Below are 19,400 nucleotides of genomic sequence, written 5' to 3'. Positions count from 1 at the left end.
ATCACAAATGCTTTCCATATTCCTCACTACTCTGGGTTCTTTAATGCTACTGCATCCCTAGGTATTATAGGCTCAAATGCATTTGTCCAAATTTCTAATCATAGGTGCAGAAATGAGGTCTTCTCTAAGTGTTCAAATACAGAGGATAATTTCTGTGTGAGAGTAAGGAATTTTCTTCAGTCTCTCTCATCGCTTCTTGGGGCCTATGGGTAGGTGAATGGCAGTTGGGCATTGATTCCCGTCAGTTTACAAACACAAAACCTGCAGACAAAGGATGAATATTTATGTATGTCCTTGTCAAGCTTGCAGCAAAAGATCTTTGAGTTTGGTTATCATATAGATCCTTGTGCTTATTTTTCAAGGTTTCACTGCACTAGGCTACAGGCTTAACTCTGGGGCCTGGTCGATATGAGCAATTGCAAGCTACAAAATGTGTAATCATCATTCATTCAACAATTATGTATCCAAGCCATTAGGGCTAGTGCTTCTTGAAGCCTGGTGAGGCAACAGCACATGTAGAATACAGCAGATGAAGCAAACAGGCTCCTCTATTGATTGCCATGGTTTGCTTCTTCTTCATGATCTCTGTGACTTACACAAAAAGGATGACCCATGCCTGCACAGTAGGCTAGAGCAAATTTTTCGTTATTTCGTTAAATTCGTTAAAAATTCGTTTCGTAAGCAATTTTGAATTAATATTGAACCATCTGCTCACTGCCCTTACAAATATTACGAATTTGAATAATAAAAGTACCTTTTTTTGTTTGTTTCTGATGTCTTCGGATGAAGCTGTAGCCCCTCTGAGAGGAGAAGCCATGTTGGCATGCCTCTCAGTCAATCAGAGCGGAAGAGGGAGGGAGGGAGAGGCATGGACATCGATCTGCTAGCATTTTAAAAAAATGTTGCTTCAAAAATCCCCAAAAATCAGTGAATGGGTCAAACATTATGAAACTTGATAGGCAAAGAGTACTTAATTTTTGCTTCCATTCTGGCAAATTTCATCATAATAGCTTTCATAATGCAGGAGAACGAAGCCTCTGAATATTGACCATTAATGAAGCAATTCGCCATAACGAGAGAAAAAACTCCATTTCCCAGAAGCCTTAGCAAGCCAATCAAAGTGGAAGGAAGAAGGACAGGGAGGCGTGGCTATCGATCTGCTAACATTTTAAAAAAATGTTGCTTCAGAAATCCCCAAAAATCAGTGGATGGGTCAAACATTATGAAACTTGATAGGCAAAGAGTACTTAATTTTTGCTTCCATTCTGGCAAATTTCATCATAATAGCTTTCATAATGCAGGAGAACGAAGCCTCTGAATATTGACCATTAATGAAGCAATTCGCCATAACGAGAGAAAAAACTCCATTTCCCAGAAGCCTTAGCAAGCCAATCAAAGTGGAAGGAAGAAGGACAAGGAGGCGTGGCTATCGATCTGCTAACATTTTTTAAAAATGTTGCTTCAGAAATCCCCAAAAATCAGTGGATGGGTCAAACATTATGAAACTTGATAGGCTAAGAGTACTTAATTTTTGCTTCCATTCTGGCAAATTTCATCATAATAGCTTTCAAAATGCAGGAGAACGAAGCCTCTGAATATTGACCATTAATGAAGCAATTCGCCATAACGAGAGAAAAACTCCATTTCCCAGAAGCCTTAGCAAGCCAATCAAAGTGGAAGGAAGAAGGACAGGGAGGCGTGGCTATTGATCTGCTAACATTTTAAAAAAATGTTGCTTCAGAAATCCCCAAAAATCAGTGGATGGGTCAAACATTATGAAACTAGATAGGCTAAGAGTACTTAATTTTTGCTTCCATTCTGGCAAATTTCATCATAATAGCTTTCAAAATGCAGGAGAACGAAGTCTCTGAATATTGACCATTTATAAAAGCATTGGGCTGAAGCAAACGTTTCTCCAATAGTACTATGCCCACTTGCAAACTACAATTCCCAGGTGTTCCAGGCCCTCTCTCCTCTTAACATTCCCCACCCCCTTTTGTCCTCACTTAGAATCATAGCGTCATTGAACAGTAGAGTTGGAAGAGACCTCGTGGGCCATCCAGCCCAACCCCTTCTGCCAGGCAGGAAGACACCATCCAATCCCTCCCAACAGATGGCCATCCAGCCTCTGCTTAAAAGCCTCCAAAGAAGAAACCTCCACCACAGCCCGGGGAGAGAGTTCCACAGCTGAACAGCTCACAGTGAGGAAGTTCTTCCTAATGTTCAGGTGAAATCTCCTTTCCTGTAGTTTAAAGCCATTGTTCCGCGTCCTAGTCTGCAGGGCAGCAGAAAACAAGCTTGCTCCCTCCTCTCTATGACTTCCCCTCACATATTATACATCATGTCTCCTCTCAGCCTTCTTTTCTGCAGGCTAAACATGCCAAGTTCTTCAAGCCACTCCTTATAGGGCTTGTTCTCCAGACCCTAGATCATTTTAGTTGCCCTCCTCTGACCATCTTGACCAAACTTTCATACAGTATGTGAATTCTTGGAAGGTATGAGAAGTTTAGAGAGAAGGAGGGAGGAAGAGGTTTGAATTTTGGACTCCAATTGTGGCATGATTCCCCACTCTGCCACCCACTTGGGCAAGTCAAACACTCTCAGCCCAGAAAAGCCAATGGAACAGGAAATAGCACTTTCAAACCAGGAACTAATTTCCTTATTCAGAGGCTGATGGCCCTCTGTCAGGAAGGATTTGATGGTGTACTATGATTTCTGTTCCTGGGTGATAAATGTCATTTCCTAATTGGTTCTGTCATAGAAACATGGCAAAATCTATGACACTGCCTGAACTTTGTGCAAGCGACATGGATGGAACATATTATGGTTTGGTCCACCAATTTAACAAAGTTTCAGCCACAAAAACAAAGTTTCTGAAGTAGAACAATGACTTTCACAGTAAAGACAACCCAATGAAACAGGAAATAAGACTTTCAAACCAGGAACAGATTTCTGCAATTATTAAAAAATGGTTTATTATAAAAGCTATGAAAATTCGCCAAAAATCAGAGGATAAGGGAAACGTTCCAAATTTTGGTGAGCTATCAGTGTTAAATGTGTTCTACCACTGTACCAAGTTTGAAGAAGATCACTCAAAAATGAGGGCGGGAGAGTCCTGTAAAATCTCCCCTCGTGCTGCTTTTTTTTGGCCACTGTGCATGCGCGTCCGCCATTAACGAATTAATTTAGAAAATAACGAATTTCCGTTAATTTCGAATTTTTGGGGGGGCAAAATTCGGAAATGACATCAGAAACGAAACGCTGGCACCCCCTACTTTTGAAACGAGTTTAGAATCAATTTTTTCATGGATCGCTCAAGCCTACTGCACAGTACATCATTCAGAACCTTCTAGAGCACCTATGTAAGTGTTTTGTCAGAGTCCTTCTCCCTCCCCATGTGCCATACCATCACGCTTCTTGCCTAAATACTCATTTTCTTTATGTCTACCACAGCATTATATAAATATTCTGAGTGTTAATCTTTCATATAGTAAAATATTTTGATAAATCACTTTTGACTATCTTGGCATTTTGACTTGGTGTTGGAATGTGGTGTTTTCTTTTCCCACTATCATAGCTTATGTGAGTACTTTTAAGAAATATGTTAAATAGCAGTAAAATTCTTGAGGAAAAACGTGCACTCTACGTGCCTCCTATATCTGGGGAAAGAGGGTTGTTTAGGCATTGTTAGCCCTTAGCATTGCAATCCCATGGAAATAGGAAGGTGAGACTAAAGGCTCTCCTTTATGAGCAAGCCTAAAATATGGCTAACCAGGTGGTTCTTTTTCCCACCACCCTGCTCCACTTTGGGCCTCTTCACTTCTGATGCCCTCTACTTCATCCACTCGCTTGTCTCTTAAGTGGTCCTTGATGGAACTTGCCTCTACACCTGCCAGATATAAGCCAGCTGAAACCTGAACATCTTCAGAATCAACTGGATCATTATGCAACACCAGGCCTTGATGATAAGGGCTACCATACTCCCATAATGTTCACAAATGCTACAAAAAGAAAAAGAAGGCAAAGGACCACCAAGTCTATTCGCCTCTACAATACTGTTCACTTTCACCCCAGCAAGAACATGTGAAAGCAGCTCCTTTTCCACCATCAGAATGATTTCCCCTCCAGTTTCATTTGTTTCTTTGCCGTTTGTAGAGCATGAGATGGCTACCATGCAGTCTCACCACCCCACATTTGGGGTTATTTCAGATGGTGAACTTAGATATTCTCTTGACATGATGTGTCTGTTGCTTTGTAGCAAGTGCCTTCTATGCCTGTACCTGAACAACCCCAAGATTGAATCCCCTCTATTTCATTGCTTCTGAGTTCACTTGTGGTTTCAGATCTTTAGGAGTTCCTGCTCCCTTTTAATCCATCAGTTCACTTTAATACTAGGCACCACAGGCATCAACCATATTATCTTTCCTGCTTCAGCATTTTGGGATCATGGAGCTTTTGATCTAGGATTCCTTGATAGCGTAAGTCTGAACACTCACCTTGACATTGCCATGATTATTTACCTAGGCACAGGAATATTCTGCAAGATATCATTAAGGGAATTAGTAATATGATGCATGGAGACAGTATGGTCATTCCAGGGAGGTTTAGTTGGTGTCTCCATATCACCATTTCCATGATACAGGGAGACAGTATGGCCGCTCCAGGAAGGCTTTGTTGTATTACTATTTCAGCAGATCCCTGACTGTTCTCATATGTAACCATTTGGATCAATTTCCCATCAACAACAGTTGCAGGAGCTTGTTTGGGATGCTGCTTCTTTGGTAGCGACATCTCATTCTCTGAGACAGAAGTTATAGTGTCAACCCCCTTTCCCTGTTAGGAATTGAGAACCAACTGGAAGGTTTTCTCCATTGAAAGTGGAGTCCTCAGCTGTCTGTGCCAGATCTCCAGTTTGATATGTTTCTCCATCTCGACCTTCAGTGTTGAAGACTACATTTATTGTGTCTGAAAAAGATCACCACCACCTTTTTTCTGGACCTTTCACTATGCTTTCATGTGTTTCTTGGAACAATTTTCCACTAGTTCTGATTGTGATTTTGGTCCATCTTCAGTGGTTTTCAGCATCAGTGCATATGAAATTTCCATCAGCACTAGGGGCTGAGCTAGATCTCTCTTTGCTTACAAATGACATCTTTTTCTTCATGGATCAGATGTTAAGGATGGTATGGACTACAAATTTAACAAGCGCATTAATCAGTGGATGATACAGTCTTTTAAAATATCCAAGAACAGGCTCTTGTTGTGGTTTTGCTCCCTTTTCTCCGAACTTCATACAAATCTTGCATTGGCCCATCATTCATTCAATCCACGTCAAATGAATCTGTATAAGGTCATTGATTTTGAGCATGGGTGACTATTACAGAATCTGAAACCAAATTCAGTTGTTGTTGATGCTGCTCAATTTAAAACTTCCAAAAATATTCACTCTCTTCAGTAGAGCATGGGAGTAAGAAATTGGACGCAATGGGAAGAACATTTTTGTGACCTTTGCCTTGTCTTGAATTGCTAACTACAGTGTATGCATGGATTTATATCAGCAATTTTTGTGGGACAAGGTTACTCTGTACATGGAATGGTCTCAATTCTTATTACTCTCTGCAACTTGGAGGTAGTTCTTTACTTCCCCAAAAAATCAGTGGGAGTGAGAGCAAAGAGCATTGGGATCACAGACTTTTATTTAACTGTGATGATTGTTGGCAGCTCTGTAATGCAGTTGTGAATTCTCCCCACCTCTTGCAACTCTGCCAAATAAAGCACGCCTAAGTCTTATTGATTTCAAAATGACTTATGGGCATATTAAAAGTGCCTTTATTATTTTATTTTATTGTCCCCTAGGAAGGGTCTTTTGGTTCTGTGATATAACTTATATAGCTTTTTGTGTGTAGTAAGAATTAAACAAAAATGCTGACCTATATTTCAGTAAATAGATTTTCCTTTCACTTATTAGCTGCACAGACAAACTCATTCCAATGTCCCTTGATGTGCATTTCTGCATTTTTGATAGGATGATTTTACTTATTGTGTTAGTTGAAGTATGCTACAGAAAATAATGACATCTTTGTTGTTAGATCAATATACACACAACTGTTACAGAGACATCTAATTTGTAAAGTACATATATCCATTGGCAGACTGGTTTTTCTGTAGTAGAAAGTGATGATGAATATTCTTCATATATCTGCTGTATCCGTGCACCAGCAATTAACTGTGTGTGCCCTTCAAGGCTCATTGTTTATCTGTTTGCCATAATATCAAGTCAAGTCTGATTGTTAAGCAAATTTCACTTCTTACCTCATTGTGCCTGTTATTAGATTGGCAAAAGGTACTATTAACCCATGCAGAATGTTTCTTCAGCACCAAGGAGAGAATTTTCCATTTACTTGAAAGACCTTGGCATAATTTCTACCTGTTATTGCTGATTTTAGGCCCCCGACTTTCATCTCTGTTTGCTTTTTTTCTCCATCATCTCCATGTGTATGGATTTTAAGCAGTCTTCGTTATTGTCATTGCTAAGGTTTACTGGCCATAAAACCTCAGAATATATTAGTTGTGACTTGAGTAAACCAAGTAGCATATAAAATCTTAGAGCAGTTGAGCCTGGAAAGCGTTTTATGAGGAGTGTATTTACTGGTAGCAAGGGGTTTGCAAGATGGCTTCCATTACATTTTCTGCCCTCTTCTGAAAACAACAACAAACATTCACAAGAAGCAAATAAGGGCAACAGAACTCCCCTACTCATGTTCTCCAACCACTGATACTCACAGAATTGATACAGACTGAACCTGGCTGGGATAACTGACATTCAGGTTTGGTTAACTTCTCAAGTGTTCTGAGAAATTAAGCATTTCCAATATTCGTTTGGTATCTACCATTGAGAATGTATGTCATCTTATTATCCAGTGTGTAGTATGGATGCCCATGAGTTGACATCTAGGTTTGCTGTAAGATCTAATTTTTGCTTTTGTTTTGTGAAGCTTTGTTGCTGGGAAATAACTATTTTTTTAAATGATTCAAATTTTAATTTTATCAAATTTCACAATAACAATAATGTATGTGCCTACTCAAATCATAGCAACTCATTCTACAAAACTAAAAGTAAATCCAGTTCATTATCTTTACTTATTTAAAAGAGTTTTTCCAAGTTTTTAAATGAAGGAAGCACAAGCCTATTATGCAAGATTTGGGAGAAGTATTGTTCTCCAGGACTAGCTGTAGATCACGGATGATATCTTTGAATAGTTTTATCTAGCAGCTGTATTAGATGGTAACAAAGGGACATTTGCTTTTATTTTGTAGTAGATTATTTCAGGATGGAAGACTGGTTTGTTGGGAAGTTCTTTCCCCTGTTTTCCCCTACTTCACTGGGCAGGTTTGACAGTTTCGGAAATAACTAGCCTTAATATTGAAGCTCTCACCCAAAAATCTGCAACAAAAACTATTATTTCATGAAACTTGATAATGGATTAAGGAATGTATGGTATGTTTTCTAGGGAAGCTAGCAATGGGTATCTAGATATGAAGAGTGAGGTTTTAGTGTAAGTTGTGCTTATACATGTATCATGAAGTTAGATATCTAGAGAAGAAATTGCACGAGGCTCTGTCGAAAGTGAATGTTCTCAGTTGTATTCTTATGATGATGATGACAATAATAATAATTATTCTTTATTTGTATCCCGCTTTTCTCCCTAAACAGGGCCACAAATGAAGATATCATCAGTTCATCTCCAGTACAGGAGGATATTTTGACATATTGTTAGCATTCTGTGGAGCTATTTGAATTAGCCATGGAAGTTTAGCATTCAAACTGGGACTAGAATTAGAATTCTATTTGTTCAAAGTCACTTTCTGAAAGTAGTGAGGTAGCAGCTGGAATGACTGGTGGAAGATCCCCCCCCCCCCCACACACACACATGACTGTTTTTTTTTTTTTAAGAAGTACTGGTAGAATAGCCCTACTTCCCACCTCATTTCTTTCTACTGGAAACTGCCAGAATGACTGTTAGTGGTGATGGCTGGTTATTTGAAAATGCTAGTTTTAATTGCTTTGAAGTTTTTGAGATGTTGTGATTAGATGTGATTATGTTATTAATTTTGTGATTAGTCATGATTACATTCATAATTTTGTAACAACTGTATTCTTCCAGCTGTCCTTTATTCATGATTAACTGTGGTCCTTAGTGATGACCAGCAAAATTCCTGTCATGAGGATGAATGGAGTTCATATAGAGAGGAAAAATGTTTAGGTGCATCCTGAGCAGTATAGGTTTGTGTAGATATGTAAGAGAGAAGGAAGGGATTGTGCTGACTGCAATGGTGTGCTGAGATACTGCATGCAATGTTTCTTCATAGAACTGGGATCTGATTCTTTTTATAATGTATGCAAACACTGAGAAATTTTCTTTCTCTCTTTTCTGCAGTTTCAAAATCCAAATGCTTTTTCACCTCCTTTTCGTTTTGGGACAGTTCCTAATGGCAGTACAGAGAGGAATATTCGCAACAATTATGAACTGATGCATGCTTATATGGTGAAGTTCAACCAAAGATCGGTACAAGATGCATTGTCCTCACTGAAAACAGGGTAAGAATGTCTGTTTTGGAGGCTACCAGAAATGCTGCTTATTTAAACCGGACTATTGGCAAATTTCTCTTGACCTTTTAAGGAACCTTCTCTGGAATATTCAAGTGGCCAATTATTATATTTATTCCATAGCACAGTATTATCTAAATAAATCATGTCCTCATTTTGTTTTAAGCAATTTGCTGCAAATATAAAAAACTCATTGACTTTTCCCTCCAATACACACATATTGAAAAGTTGATTGACTCTTTTATAGAAACAGTGATGGAAGCTATAAGACAAAAGATAAGGGAGTCATGTTCAAAATTAACCTAAAATTCTGTTTTCTCAGTCATTATGAAATACCTTTATCATGTCTATATCTCCTGTTTTAAACAGAGTTCAGTCAATTGGATGAGGTAGCTTTGAACATCATGACCTAAGTCTAGTTTATTAGTTCTCACTAGAGAAGATCCATTGAATTAATGTAATCTGCATAAGTGTTTGGCTTACCAAGTTTGCACTTATTCAGTAGGCCTATTCCGGTTTGGACTGGCAAACAAGTTTTAGGCCTGTGATTCCTGCAGGAAATGCAAACACAACAAGAATGTAATGCTCACACATACATGCACATTTAAATATTTGTGTGCGGGAGCATCATTCATATGTGGGCTTATTCTTAAACCGAATGTTATACATGTAAATGGTACATGCCATGATTCAGGCTATTTCTTGAAAAGTGTCAATGAGAATGCTGTCTCTTTCTTAGAGTAAGGATATAAAGAATATTTTTACCAAAATGACTTGCCCTTTTTACATTTCAGGACTTTTTTTTTGCATATTATCCCCTCCAGAATGTTGTGTAGTAAATGGTGTATTTTGAGCAAACATTTGCAAAATTATCTCTTCATATTCCCCAAACATGAAAATGATTTTTTTTAAAGTACAAATTCCCTTATAATCTTGTCTAGTAGAGAGATAACCTTTGGCATCTTTCATTCAAACTAAGGGGGAAAAACCTATCCCTACTGTGCAGCAAGTGCCTGAAAACTTTTCATACAATAAATCTTATCTATATTTTAAGCCCAGTGCTTGCACCACTAAGGCAGTTTTAGCCACAGTATTCATGTGCTGAATGCATTTCCTTTATTCTTTTCTTAAAACTCCTTTTGGGGGCTGATTAGCAGCCGCTGCAACCCAAAATAGTGAAGAGCTGGTTTTTCTTACTGAAGAATATTCTGCAGGGTAACCAGAGGAATAAAATAAGAAGAATCTTAGAAGGTTTCTGAGGAACATGCCTTCAGAGCAATATCAGTGGTGTGGTAGCTGATACTAGCATTTTAAAAGAATCCAGCAGTGATTTCATTCTTCAGTATGAGGTTAGTGGGGCAATAAAAATCTAAAGTTACTGCCCTCACAGGGAGACATAACTCGATCTCCTAACCACTTGTCATCTTTAAAGGTGCCCTTGGGACTCTTCACAAGAGCAGGGGTTTAGACCAAATGTAATCTGAGTAATTACATTTTCCTTAGCACTATCTCCCAGCTGTTTGGTTTAGAAATGGTGTACTTTACTGCTTTAATTCATAATGTAGTTGTGGTAGGCATGTTGGTAAACTGTTGCAGTGTAATTTGTATCTGGAATAGGAAGAGTTGCTCCATAGTGAATGTGGGGTGACTTTAAATTTGGAAAATGCTGTAGATAGTTATGCTAGGGCTGTTTGTTTCCGTCTCATTCAAAACTGATTATGTAGTAAATATGCTATAATATTGCCAGGGTCTGAGGTTTCTGGGCCAAAACCTGAGAGGGGACAGCCCTCGGTGATGTCATCAAGTGTTGTGTATTAAATACCAACCATAGTTGCTTATAATGTGTCATCTAAACACACAGAACATATTTTTCCTGTTTGGAAATTAAAACAGAAAATTTAACTAAAAGGGCTGTTTCAAGTTCAAGGTGAAATGAAGAGATTTTTATTTCTTCCTTGCTTGGAGAGTCTTCTTGCTTCTAGCCAGAACAGAGGGTGAGCCTTGGCACCACAACGACTGGAAAGAAAAATAAATATAAATATGTAACCCTTCCCCACAAGAGTCTGCAAGTTGTACCCACAAATAAATTAAACCTAACAAACTATTCTCTGCTGAGTTGGACATTTTAACCTAGTATTTTCTTTTTGCCCATATCGAACCTCCCCGAAACTGGAGAATTTGCACTCTCACCTCCTGCTTGAAACTGACTCATGAAAACCGGAGACTCGGGGCCAGGCTCTAGCTTCCTATCTTGGCTGATGTCAGGTTATGCTTAAGTTCTGCCCTTCCTTCAGCAGTATGTGATGATCTAGGCTTGCCCATATCTTGTTTGGTACCACTTTGAGGTTTATATATATATTTGTTATTTACACTGCAGGAAGCTGGATGCTTTTATCTATGATGCAGCTGTGCTAAACTACATGGCTGGCAGAGATGAAGGCTGCAAGCTGGTGACAATTGGCAGTGGGAAGGTCTTTGCTTCCACAGGGTATGGCATTGCCATCCAGAAGAATTCAGGCTGGAAACGTCAAGTGGATCTGGCAATCTTACAGCTTTTTGGTGATGGTAAGTGATTTGGATGGGAAGCATGGGGGTATCTTCTCCTGATAATGTTTCAAAACTTACCAAAGCCTGTCCTCTCATGTTTCATGATTCATGCAAAGATTATAGATCTCTGAAACATCATGGAAGTGATGCTTCATAGCAGTTGGTTGATTGGCTGGTTTATTAATTTTCTCATAATAATAAGAGGTAGTACCCTGAACACTTTGAAGGAAAATTGGCTGCAAATATTGTAACTGTGTATGTGCGTATATGTGTATGCACACTTTGGCTCTTCAGAATATAGGTAAAGGTAAAGGTTTCCCCTGACGTTAAGTCCAGTCATGTCTGACTCTGGGGGTTGGTGCTCATCTCTATTTCTAAGCCGAAGAGCCGGCGTTGTCCGTAGACACCTCCAAGGTCATGTGGCCGGCATGACTGCATGGAGCGCCGTTACCTTCCCACCGGAGCGGTACCTATTAATCTACTCACATTGGCATGTTTTCGAACTGCTAGGTTGGCATAAGCTGGAGCTAACAGTGGGCGTTCACTCCGCTCCCAGGATTTGAACCTGGGACCTTTTGGTCTGCAAGTTCAGCAGCTCAGTGCTGTAACACACTACGCCACCGGGGCGAATGTATTTACATGCAAAATTAATCAAGATGGGCATCTTGGGAGAAACATATTTTTGTTACTCTCTTCTGTGTACCATATACCTTCCTGTGCTACAACAGATATAAATGCAGTGTAACTGGAAGTAGAAGTGAAGGCATTGAAAAACAGTTTCATTCTTGGAAAAATCTTTCTTTCATTCGAAACCCCTCTTTGTTTTTATTGTCTATATGCTTCTTTCTAGGAAATTGCAGGGGAATGTTATTAGACCATTCAGTTTTTTCATATTACCATGAGAGGTGTTTGTACATTCTTTTCTACGCCCACAACAACTGACAAAATTGTAAAGTAAATCACTCCTAAGATAATTCAATACATTTTAATAAGCAATACACAAGATAGATAATTATGCAAATATCCATATGTCACAAAACAAGTCAGAACAGCAAATATTCACTAGGATTTAAAAAATCTACTGATAATTCATACTCCTAATAGTAGAAAAACAAAGCTAACAACATCAAAGTACACACAAAAATAAATATATTGAATCCAAAAGTTTACATATAAATATTTCAAATGTGTATATTAATCAGTTTATGCAACCCTATAGATTTAATAGTTTTCCTAGTTAAGAAATACACAGATTTTGCCAATTTTTCTCTCTGAAATTTAGCCTACACCCATTGCTATCCATTGGCAGTCTCCCATCCAAGTATTAACCAGGGCTGACCCTTCCTAGTTTTTAAGATTAGATGGAATATGGTGCCTTTAGGGTATTTAGGTCTTTCCCCATTCCTTATGTGGCATCAAATAGTTTAGCTTTTGGTTGTTTTTGATGTGGCAGTTGCAATTACTACTGGGTATACTGGTATGTCTGAAGAACTGAGGTAAGTAGAAGCAGTTTTAACTTGGTAAAACTAGACCTGCATCATAGAGTTGGAGACATCCCAAAAGCCACATCTGGCAGAAAGCAGGACAATTCAGTCACTTTATAAGATCAGATAGTATAATTCACAGTTCACTGAGCTAGGATAAGGTACATCACATCAACATACTTGTAGAAGAAATTGTCTAGATGATTTAAATGAATGATTCACTTCTTAAGGTGAATTCTCAAATTGTTTGGCATATACCTTAAGTTGTCCCAACTGACACATTGGAAAGTGATTGCATCTACATCCAAGATTTTCGTTACTTATAGACTCCCTTGTGGTCAGTAGGAAGTCACTACAAGCTACATTTCATGGGAACCTGGGAATAATCTAATTCAGTATTCACTTTTATTCCTTCCCACCTGTCTTTACAGGAGAGATGGAGGAGCTTGAAGCTCTCTGGCTCACTGGCATTTGCCATAATGAGAAGAATGAAGTCATGAGCAGCCAGCTGGACATAGATAACATGGCTGGAGTCTTCTATATGTTGGGGGCAGCCATGGCTCTCAGTCTTATCACCTTCATCGCCGAACATCTCTTTTATTGGCAATTCCGCCACTGCTTCATGGGTGTCTGCTCTGGCAAACCTGGTGTTGTTTTCTCCATCAGCAGGGTATGTACACATGGCCAAAATGGCGGAAGAGTTGTTCTCATGATCATTTCATACACCCACGCAAATTAGGGCAGTTGAGGCCAATATTATTTAGATAATCTCATTATGCTTCCTTATATATCTGGACAGCAGTCTTTCTCACCACATCTTTGCTAGACTTTTCACCCTCACAAAGGTAATGGGGAGGAGAGATATGTAAAGACTGCTATACCATGGAGTGCAGCCACACACACACAGTTTTTGGGAGCATTGCTGCATCATCATCTGATATCATTTTGGTGGGCAGTTCCAAATTATATTTTGAAATGGAATTTGGGATTCCAATCCCTCAAAACCTGTACGTTATTTTCGTGATTGGAGAATTGAAGTGAAAAACTACTACTGAGGTTTTTGTTTCTGTGTTAGTTGTAGTGGGGGTGTAGTTGGGGTGAGGGCTGGAGCAAATTATTCCCACTTGCCTCAATTTTAGGCATTAGGTAGATCTTATTTAGAATGAAAAGGCATTTAATGTAGATGAAAACTGCAGTATATTATGTTCTGTAAATAATCTGATATGTTACTAATTGGGGAAGGAGCTGTGTTACCATTGTTGCTTTCAAACTATTATGTTTGAAAATTAATTGATACTATTAAACATTTGAAAGTTGGAAATTATTAGCATCAGCACTAATAATTGAGTAATGTTGTTATTGTTGTTAATGAGCTTGTCAATTGAGATGTTATTTCTGAGACACATCATGATAATTACAGAGAAGGCATAGAAGTTGTCACTGTTGACCCTAACTGCTCATTTGTTTTTTGCTGCCCTTTTCCTTATAAGAAGTGTTTCCTTCCTCCAGCCTGGTAATTTTTTTTTCTTGTCAGGTTGACTGAAAAGCCCATAGTATAATTGTTGTCTGGAAATGGTTGGAGTCCAACATGTATGTTAACTGTCAAGTTGAGAAAGAGAGCATGGAATCTGTTTGTAACCATCCAAATTAAGTTTCACTGTCAACTACATTCCTTGTTTCTTCCCATTTGCACCAACACGTGCTCTTCCCTTACTCTTGAAACATCTTGTTTCTTAAAGGTTAATAAGGAATGATGTATTTCAATTAGTGGATACTGATCTACTGAAAGTGCAGCAATAAGCAGATAGCTATAAATATCAGCCAAGGAATCAAAGGTGTAGAATTCTTAATTAGAAATGAGAATCTTTGAGCATATGTAGACCATTTTTCTGCTCAACTGAGTCACTGCATGCTTTCTGCCTTTTCACTCCCAGTCAAGAAATGTGGTCTGTAAAGATCAGTCATAAAACATGTCAGAGTTTTGCATGCAAGAGCTAGGGTTTCCAGATTCAGTTTATAGCATCATCACTATTTTTGCAACAATTTTATTTTAATTGCATCATCAGAAATGTGCAGGTAAAAAGAAGGGGTGGGAAAAGCAGAATGGGGTGGGTGGAGAGAGAAATGAAGAGGAAGTTGAGAGAGAAGGATATGGTGGTGGCCAGAGTAGGAAAACTTTTTTGTTAATTAACATTATGTGGGCAATAATAAAGGTGCCACTTAACTCAAAAATATTAAACAAATTGTATATTATACAATATTATATACTAGAAGGACAGTTTCATAAAACCCCAGTTTTATACAGATATCTTTGCCATGGTTGGGAGAGGAGAGTTAACACTTTGTGGGTCAATAGCTATAAATAAGATGAATACCAAAAATGGAATTTGCACAGAGGAACAGGAGTATGCGTCAACTGAATTAATATCTTCTACTTCACCCTGGCTTCACGGTCTCTAATTCCTCAGTGGACAAATCTTTTCAAAGGCCGGTTCCCAATATTCTGAATAATATTTGCTAAAGGGAATGTTGTCCTCATTTAGAGCATTAGAATCAATACTAGGAATCATGCCCAGAAACAAACTAAAAATCAGTGTAGTGCAAGGGTGGGCAACTGTACAGGATAGAGGTGCCAATTTTGCCCTCACAGCTTTATCTGTAAGCAGCATCATGCTGTTTACAGTGAACTGGAAGTCACATTGTGTTACTTCTCACCTCCATTTTTGCTCATTTTTTGTTTTGTTTTTTTAATTCATAAGTTATTTACAACAAATAAAGTCAGCAAAGATACATTATAGTCATTTTGTATTCTACAATTTAAACATTTGTTTCTCAAGCATCACTTGTAAGTATATATACACACACACATGTGTGTGTATGTGTGTGTAAGAATTAATTAAAGACCTTAATGTTAATAATTAATAAAGTAAGATAATAATAAAAGTAATATAAAAGGAAAGTTTTGAACTTTCCTTATCTAAAAAATACTTTACTTATAATTCTAATACAATTCTAATTGCTTAAATATATTTAACTTTTTTCCTTTTTTCCCTCCCCCTACCTCTTTTCTCCTTTGTGCCACCTTTCCCTGGACCAACTTATCTAATTCTTTATCTCTAAAATGTCACTGTTTCTGTTGCAGGTTTGTTCCCCTGTCCTTCAGTAAACACAAATTCTATAAACTTCCCCCATATTTTCCAAAAGTCTGTTTGTTTCCATATTCCCTTTTTAACTTTGATGTCACAAGTCAGTTTGTCATTAATCACTATATTCCAAACTTCCTCTATACCATTCTTCCAGTTGGATTTCACATAATTTTAATTTTTTTGGTGAGTTAGCAGAGTTTTAGGAGGGCTCGGGGGCTGCAAAAATTTGGCTCAGGGGACATATGTAGGCCATTGGCCAAATTTTCCCCAACCCTAATGTAGTGGATAAAGCACTACCAAATACTACTAAATAGTCTACTTGTACCCAGTATGCGAAGCTCCCAGTGGCATAGTGGATTAAATCCTTGTGCTGGCAGGACTGACGACTTGAAGGTTGGGTTGCTGACCTGAAGGTTGCTGGTTCGAATCCAACCCAGGAAGAGTGCGGATCCCTCTATCAGCTCCAGCTCCCCATGCAGGGACATGAGGGAAGCCTCCCACAAGGATGGTAAAAACATCAAAACATCCGGGCATCTCCTGGGCAACGTCCTTGCAGACGGGCAGTTCTCTCACACCAGAAGCGACTTGCAGTTTCTCAAGTTGCTCCTGACATGAAAAACAAAACAAAACACCAGTATGTACCTGGATGGTCAATGGGATGCTGCAGAAGATGAAGATTCAGAATTGGTACCTCCATGTGTATTATATTGGTTAAACTAACCTGAGGAGTTAGCAGGGACATGGAAAAACAGTGGCTTAATGAACAAAACTGAAAAAGGGCTATAGTTAGCATATAAAGTGAAACTGATAAATAACACTTCCAATAAAAACTGCCACATAAATATATGAAAGCAATGTGCAGTTTAGCAGCATTCCTGAGCCTCATTGTTAGGTGTGTTCATGTGTTCACTATGATGTCTAGGACAAGTAAATTCAACTCATTCAATTAGGAGCTGAATAATTTTCTAGATTCATTGCAATTTAAGAATGAGAAGCAACTAGATCAAAAACAAAAATATGAAAGAATATGGTTACCACAGGTATGTCTCTTATATTTTAACAACATGAAAAAGGTTTGAAATAGGATACTTTCCTGTGAAATTGAGATTCCCAGTCTTGCTTTACAGTATCTTTGCTGGGCTTCTCTGCTAAACTTTCTATCTGCTTTTCTCCATTACAGGGTATTTACAGCTGCATTCATGGAGTGGCTATTGAAGATCGTCATTCTTCAATGAACTCCCCCACTGCCACCATGAACAATACCCATTCTAATATTCTGCGCCTGCTCCGAACAGCAAAGAACATGGCAAACCTTTCAGGGGTCAATGGCTCACCACAAAGTGCCCTGGATTTCATTCGCCGTGAATCATCTGTCTATGATATCTCAGAGCACCGCCGCAGCTTCACACACTCTGACTGCAAATCTTATAACAACCCACCCTGTGAAGAGAACCTTTTTAGTGATTACATTAGTGAAGTAGAAAGGACCTTTGGGAATTTACAGTTGAAAGAAAGTAATGTTTACCAAGACCATTATCACCACCACCATCGCCCCCATAGCATAGGCAGTGCCAGCTCTTTAGATGGTTTGTATGACTGTGATAATCCACCTTTCTCTGCCCAGCCTCGGCCCCTCAGTAAGAAGCCATTAGATATTGGTTTGCCACCATCCAAACATGGCCCGCTAGGTGATATTTATGGAAAGTTGTCTTTCAAGAATGATCGGTACGGTGGAGGAGGGGGTCATGATGACTTGATCCGTTCAGATGTCTCAGACATATCTACTCATACAGTGACTTATGGCAACATTGAGGGCAATGCTGCAAAGCGACGAAAACAGCAGTATAAGGATAGTTTAAAGAAACGGCCTGCTTCAGCTAAGTCACGGAGAGAGTTTGATGAGATTGAGTTGGCCTATCGTCGGCGTCCCCGATCCCCAGATCACAAACGTTACTTCAGGGACAAGGAAGGGCTGAGAGATTTCTATTTGGACCAGTTCCGGGCTAAGGAGAACTCACCGCACTGGGAGCATGTCGATCTGACAGATATTTATAAAGAGAGGGGAGATGACTTCAAACGTGATACGATAGGGGGAGCAGGGACATGCACTAATCGGACCCACCACAAACATGGGTCAGGGGAGTTTGGAGCAAACAATGAGCACAAGCACAGTGTTGTGAGTGGGGTACCAGCACCATGGGAGAAAAACCTCACTAATCTTGATTGGGAGGAACGACCAGGGGCTAATTATTGCCGCAGTTGCCCATCTAAGCTGCACAACTACACTCCAACAGTGGTGGGACAGAACTCCACCCGTCAGCCATGCATCCGGTGTGAAGCCTGCAAAAAGGCAGGCAACCTCTATGACATCAGTGAGGACAACTCCCTTCAAGAGCTGGATCAGCCCTCTGCTCCTGTGCCAGTGGCAACCAGCACCTCCACTACCAAGTATCCTCAGAGCCCTTCCAACTCTGCCTCCAAAGTGCAGAAGAAGAATCGCAACAAGCTCCGCCGGCAGCACTCCTATGACACCTTTGTGGATCTGCAAAAGGAAGACCCATCCTTGGCACCCCGTAGTGTGAGCCTGAAAGACAAGGGCCGATTTTTGGAAGGAAGTCCCTATGCCCATATGTTTGAGATGCCACCAAACGAGTCCACATTTGTCAACAACAAGTCCTCAGTGCCCGCTACCAGCCACCACCTCCACAACAATCCTGGCATTGGTGGTGGTTATATGCTCAGCAAGTCGCTCTACCCTGACCGGGTCACTCAAAACCCTTTCATCCCCACTTTTGGGGATGACCAGTGCTTGCTCCATGGCAGCAAATCCTATTTCTTCAGGCAGCCTGTGGTGGCAGCAGGGCCCAAGGCCAGGCCAGACTTCCGAGCCATTGTCACCACCAACAAGCCGGTGGTCTCAGCCCTTCATGGGGCTGTGCCAGCCCGTTTCCAGAAGGACATCTGTATAGGGAACCAGTCAAACCCCTGTGTGCCTAACAACAAAAACCCCAGGGCTTTCAATGGCTCCAGCAACGGGCATGTTTATGAGAAACTTTCCAGTATTGAATCTGATGTCTGAGTGATGGGGAAAAGCATGGGAGGGGATGGTACAGGAAATGCAAAGTGTGGGAGGGGCAGGTGGTGGGTTCAGACCTAGTTCCCATTTGCTACTCTTCTGCTACTCTTTTTTTCTTCATGGAATATTGGAGGTCTGCTTAGGCAGCACTGATGAGAAGTGCCACCTCTTTCTTTCCCCATTCCCTCACCCCTGACTATCTCTTTTCATTTCCCCACTCGCAGTTCCATTCCTGGTCATCACATGTCAAAGCTTAGTAGCTTAGCTTGTGTTTTCACAATTGGAAATGCAGGGCATGGAAGAGATGAGGTCGACATACGAATGGGGCAACAGTCACAGAATTTCAAGGTTTCTTAGCATCAGACTGTGATAGTTGGTACAGATATGAGAACGTGGCATAAGGTGAAAGGTAGAAGAGATTAAATGGGCACAAAGAAGTTGTAATCTTTGTCTTTTGAAACAGAATTGATGGGATACAAAATAGTGTGGCATCAGCGTTATGCAGTATATGCTGATAGCATGCAGAGATCCATTCAGTT

General features: G+C 39.7%; 1 protein-coding gene across 2 annotated transcripts in view; it reads left to right on the top strand.

Annotated features, from left to right (window-relative positions):
* Positions 1-19,400, top strand: part of grin2b (glutamate ionotropic receptor NMDA type subunit 2B) — a 303,629-nt gene that overhangs the window by 258,162 nt on the left and 26,067 nt on the right. For both annotated transcript variants that reach the window (XR_010006831.1, XM_003226634.4), the window contains exons 10-13: positions 8,439-8,599; positions 10,986-11,173; positions 13,071-13,309; positions 16,966-19,400. The exon at positions 16,966-19,400 is cut by the window's right edge. Coding sequence is in view for 1 of the 2 variants with exons in the window: in XM_003226634.4 (XP_003226682.2) it covers positions 8,439-8,599; positions 10,986-11,173; positions 13,071-13,309; positions 16,966-18,864 (2,487 nt within the window). In the remaining variant the exon portion in view is untranslated. The remainder of the gene's footprint in view (positions 1-8,438; positions 8,600-10,985; positions 11,174-13,070; positions 13,310-16,965) is intronic.

Source organism: Anolis carolinensis, chromosome 5 (assembly GCF_035594765.1).
Source record: "Anolis carolinensis isolate JA03-04 chromosome 5, rAnoCar3.1.pri, whole genome shotgun sequence".
In the NCBI taxonomy this organism is placed as follows: domain Eukaryota; kingdom Metazoa; phylum Chordata; class Lepidosauria; order Squamata; family Dactyloidae; genus Anolis; species Anolis carolinensis.
The sequence above is the reverse complement of the archived record's forward strand: the minus strand, read 5'-3'. Positions and strand labels throughout refer to the sequence as shown.